Source organism: Etheostoma cragini, chromosome 12 (genome assembly GCF_013103735.1).
Source record: "Etheostoma cragini isolate CJK2018 chromosome 12, CSU_Ecrag_1.0, whole genome shotgun sequence".
Classification (NCBI taxonomy): domain Eukaryota; kingdom Metazoa; phylum Chordata; class Actinopteri; order Perciformes; family Percidae; genus Etheostoma; species Etheostoma cragini.
This window is the reverse complement of record NC_048418.1, coordinates 3,157,643-3,161,776: the sequence shown is the minus strand read 5'-3', so window position 1 is coordinate 3,161,776 and position 4,134 is coordinate 3,157,643. Positions and strand designations below refer to the sequence as shown.

Here is a 4,134-nt window from a genome sequence, read left to right as displayed (position 1 = left end):
CTGAAGTCCCTTTTATATAGACCTTAGTGGTCCCCTAATACTGTATCTGAAGTCTCTTTTATATAGACCTTAGTGGTCTCCTACTGCTGTATCTGAAGTTTCTTTCCAAAATTCATCCTTGGTGCAAAATTACAGCCACTAGAGCCAGTCCCACAACGAGCTTTCCTTAGTGTGTGCCAGTATGAGTAAGATCTTTAGTTTTTGAGGAGAAGAGATGAGGGGGGGGGGGTGCAAGGTGGAGCCTGGGGTTGGGGTCTTTACTAACTGCCACTTTGCTCGTTTGAAAGCCATGATAACTCTCTCTCATGGGTGGGCCAAATTCTCTGGGTGGACAAAGCAGAGAAAAGGAAGGTAACCTTGACCCTTATGACCTCATAAGGGTCAAGATTCCAGATCGGCCCATCTGAGCTTTAATTTTCTCAAAAGCAGAGCAAGATACCAAGGGCTCTATTTATACCTATCACCATTTCTAGCGACTGGGGGACCATAGTCAGGCCGGTGGGAACTCATATTAATGTTAAAAAACCTCATGATGTGCCATGGGACCTTTAAAGCAACACTATGTAACTTTTGCCTCTTCGGTCCCCCTACAGGTTGTCTCATTGTAACAGCTCGCACTGCTGTTGTTCCACGATAGCCGCGCGACCTGTAGTTCCAATGAGAAAAGTTACATAGTAATGCTTTAAATGCATTAAAGAAATGTCATTAGTTCTTTGTTTCATTATAAGGATCCCCAGACAACCAGCTAGTCTTCCTGAGGTCCAAAAAAAACATTAAATATGACAATATGAAAACATTTCATGACACATTCAAGAAAAGAAAAAAACATAACAAACTCACATAAAAAAAAAGATGTAAAGGTGAGTTACGTACCTAACTTCGTACTTTCTGTCTTTCTGTCTATAGACAGCATCATAAAAGAAGCCATGCGTCTTTCCAGTGCTTCCATGAATGTACGTGTTGCCAAGGAGGACTTCCTGCTTCACATGGACAACAATGAAGCATACCGTATTAGGAAGGACGATGTCATTGCCCTGTATCCACCCATGCTGCACTATGATCCAGAAATCTTTGAGGATCCTTATGTAAGAGCCCTATGTCACTTCAATTCAAGGGTTACAGTACATCCATTTGTTTTTTTTGCACTTTTAAATCCCTTAAAAACTGTTTAGCGATGGTAGGAACCCTGCTACTTAGTGAGAAAACTCCTTAATCCCTTAACTTTGTGTTTCCACTACTGAAAACTCATCCTCCTCTCTCCCTCTCTCCTCTTCACCCCCCAGGAGTACAAGTTTGACCGTTTCCTGGATGACAAGGGTCGGGAGAAATCCACCTTCTATCGCAGCGGCCGGCGGCTGCGTTACTTTAACATGCCCTTCGGCTCTGGCGTCACCAAATGCCCCGGCAGATTTTTTGCCATGTATGAGATCAAGCAGTTTCTGACTCTAGTACTGTCCTATTTTGAAATGGAACTATTGGACCCTGCTATCAAAGCCCCACCTCTCGACCAATCCCGTGCCGGTCTGGGAATCCTCCAGCCCACTTATGATGTGGACTTCAAGTACAAACTAAAATCGAACTACTGAGCACTTTGTCAGACAGAATGATTGAAGTACATATTGTACATAGTGTATATATTTTACAGTGTTAATGAAGATGCCTTGCAGTATACTGTATGTGAATAGATTGAGTTATGTATTTTCTTGTTGCTGTAATTTGCTGCTGATGAACATGTATTCTGTACTTACAAACCTTTAGCGTATCTGATAGTGTTGTCGTAAACACTTCCTGTCTTTGTTGGCCCAGACATCTGGCATCTCAGAGTAAAAGTGCTGAGTAGTATATCCAATTCCTGTGGACAGACCCAGAGCCATATGGTTTTATAAAATACATGTTTTGTTTTTGCATGTTTGGCCCATTTACCCCAAATCTTCAGAATTACTGCAAATAGTTTTTTTTGTACTGTACAGAGTCATATAGTCGTTGTTTTGAATGGATTCCACTATGCCACACGACTGTATCATGGCTATACATAGTACACTCCTTAAATCAATCTGCTTGAGAATGTTAAGATAAGATAAGAAAACCTATTTAAGTCTTCACTGTGATAGTCTTTATCAATCACAGTGAAGACTATGCCATAAGTTGTGTTCTGAGTGTTGAGTACATTTGAATGCTGCATTTCTCAAGCAGTTCAGCAAGTAAGTCTGCTTAAAAGTGACAACAAAGAGCCAAAGTCAAGAGGGACAGGACAGTGTGCACAAAACAGATACTTAATGAGAAATATAGTTGTTAACTAAGGCAGTGTGACATTTCTGATACATAGATGACTGTACGGTTTGTCTAATGAAGGTGTTTGTGAGTAACAGGTGTGTCCAGTTTTCAAACCGCTCTAATGACTATTACATACTGTGAAATACATAATAATTACACATGAAAATAAATACAGCTGACAGAAGATCAACATCAAGAAGTATTTGCAATTTTCAGGTTCAGCCATAGTCTCATTTCAATGAGAAGGAAGTTAATTCAGTTATTGATATTACTGTTATCACATTAAAAACTAAAGTGCACATCAAGATGAATGGATGTTTAATTGCCACATTGTCAGTTTTCATGTTCTGTGAGTAGGGTAAAGTGATGTGAAGAAGCCAGGTCAGAACACCATTGGTTACATGCACGGCTGTTTTACGTTCATTCACTGACAATCTGAGGGTTTTTCACCCAGCAAAAGTGCAACACACATGCATGTGTTGATGTGTACACACTGTACACACTGTAACAGATAATAAATCAATACATTTGTACACTTGTCTGTGTGCCATGTCTTCATGTCTCTACCTGTTAAACTGCAAATGCAGCAGAAACGTTTTCTCTCTCTTCTCTCTACCTCTCTCTGTCTAGACATATACATTAAATACACATCTATAATTTATATATCATATATGTGTCACATAATACTGTAGGTAACAGATAAAAGCTAAAGGTTTCAGTACGATCACTACTTGTTTTTTTTGACACTCAACATTCTTAATTTGACACTGTCCACTTCAAGCTATTGCTCATAATTAATCAGTTGGCTGTGCGCTGCCAATGTTTCATGCCTTGTCAGCTTTTTTTATTGTTTTTATTGTTTTTTTGTCTTTTGTACTGCCAACTGAAAATCACATTTCCCCTTGAGGGACAATAAATCTCTCTGAACTATGAACAGAACTTGAGTAAATGTATTTAGTTTGTCATAGTAACGGTTTAAAAGTATTATTTTTTAACAGCGTTCAGTGCTTAGAGTACAGTAGGTATCGTGTCTCAAACCTAAGGATTATTCCAGTGTTGTTACCAAGACCAGAGTGTATCGATACAGAGACAAGACCAAGACTTTGAGGGGTTGAGACCAAGTCATTACCAAGACCAGACCAGTGTGAGTCCCACACTGCATGACACCATAAAATGTGTAAAAGGCTAGGCACTCCTCCAAGTCGAAGAGGTCTTCCACTGCTTAGAATTGGCAATATCACAGTTTAATTGGAACAAAAAGGTCCCAAGGCTACGTAAGACTAAAAATCCAAAAAGATGGAGGGATGGCTTCACCCAACTTCTTATTTTATTACTGGGCAGCTAACCTGCAGATGATCATGTACTTGATGCGGGCAGATTCAAAGACGTCCCCTGCTTGGTGTCTGATAAAGGCCCTCTCAAGTGTACCTGCAACTCTTTATGAACTAGTCACCTGCTCCCCTCTATTACACAAGTCTAAACGGGAAAAAAAAAACTTGTCACATCCACATTGCGTAATTAGAATCAGTTGGGCTGTGCTTGGTCCCCGCATGCAGCAATGGTGCCCTTGCCAAGCTTTGTCACAGCACCCTATATCAGGTCAAGCCAAAAATATTGAGTAATGATCCTTGGGGGAAAAAAGGCATGTCCAGGGAAATCAGATGCATGCATATATACATATATATATACATATATATATAGTGCCACCTTACTACTATAGAGTGACGGGTTTGACACATTTTTTTCTACTATTTAATAGGTTAAAGGCTAGTTTCAATATTAAACCAGCATCAGGCAATTAGAGCTGAACTAATTGTGGTTTATATGTGTCCTATAATAACCCCGTTAGCCTGGAGTTAC

The 4,134-nt window shown here is 39.9% G+C and overlaps 1 protein-coding gene across 1 annotated transcript in view; it reads left to right on the top strand.

Annotated features, from left to right (window-relative positions):
* LOC117954613 (cytochrome P450 7A1) overlaps nt 1-3,058 on the top strand; it is a 7,595-nt gene extending 4,537 nt beyond the window's left edge. Inside the window, exons 7-8 of the mRNA XM_034888554.1 lie at nt 907-1,085; nt 1,284-3,058. Of these exons, the coding sequence (XP_034744445.1) occupies nt 907-1,085; nt 1,284-1,586 (482 nt within the window). The 3' untranslated portion in view covers nt 1,587-3,058. The remainder of the gene's footprint in view (nt 1-906; nt 1,086-1,283) is intronic.
* Nucleotides 3,059-4,134: the final 1,076 nt, after the last annotated feature.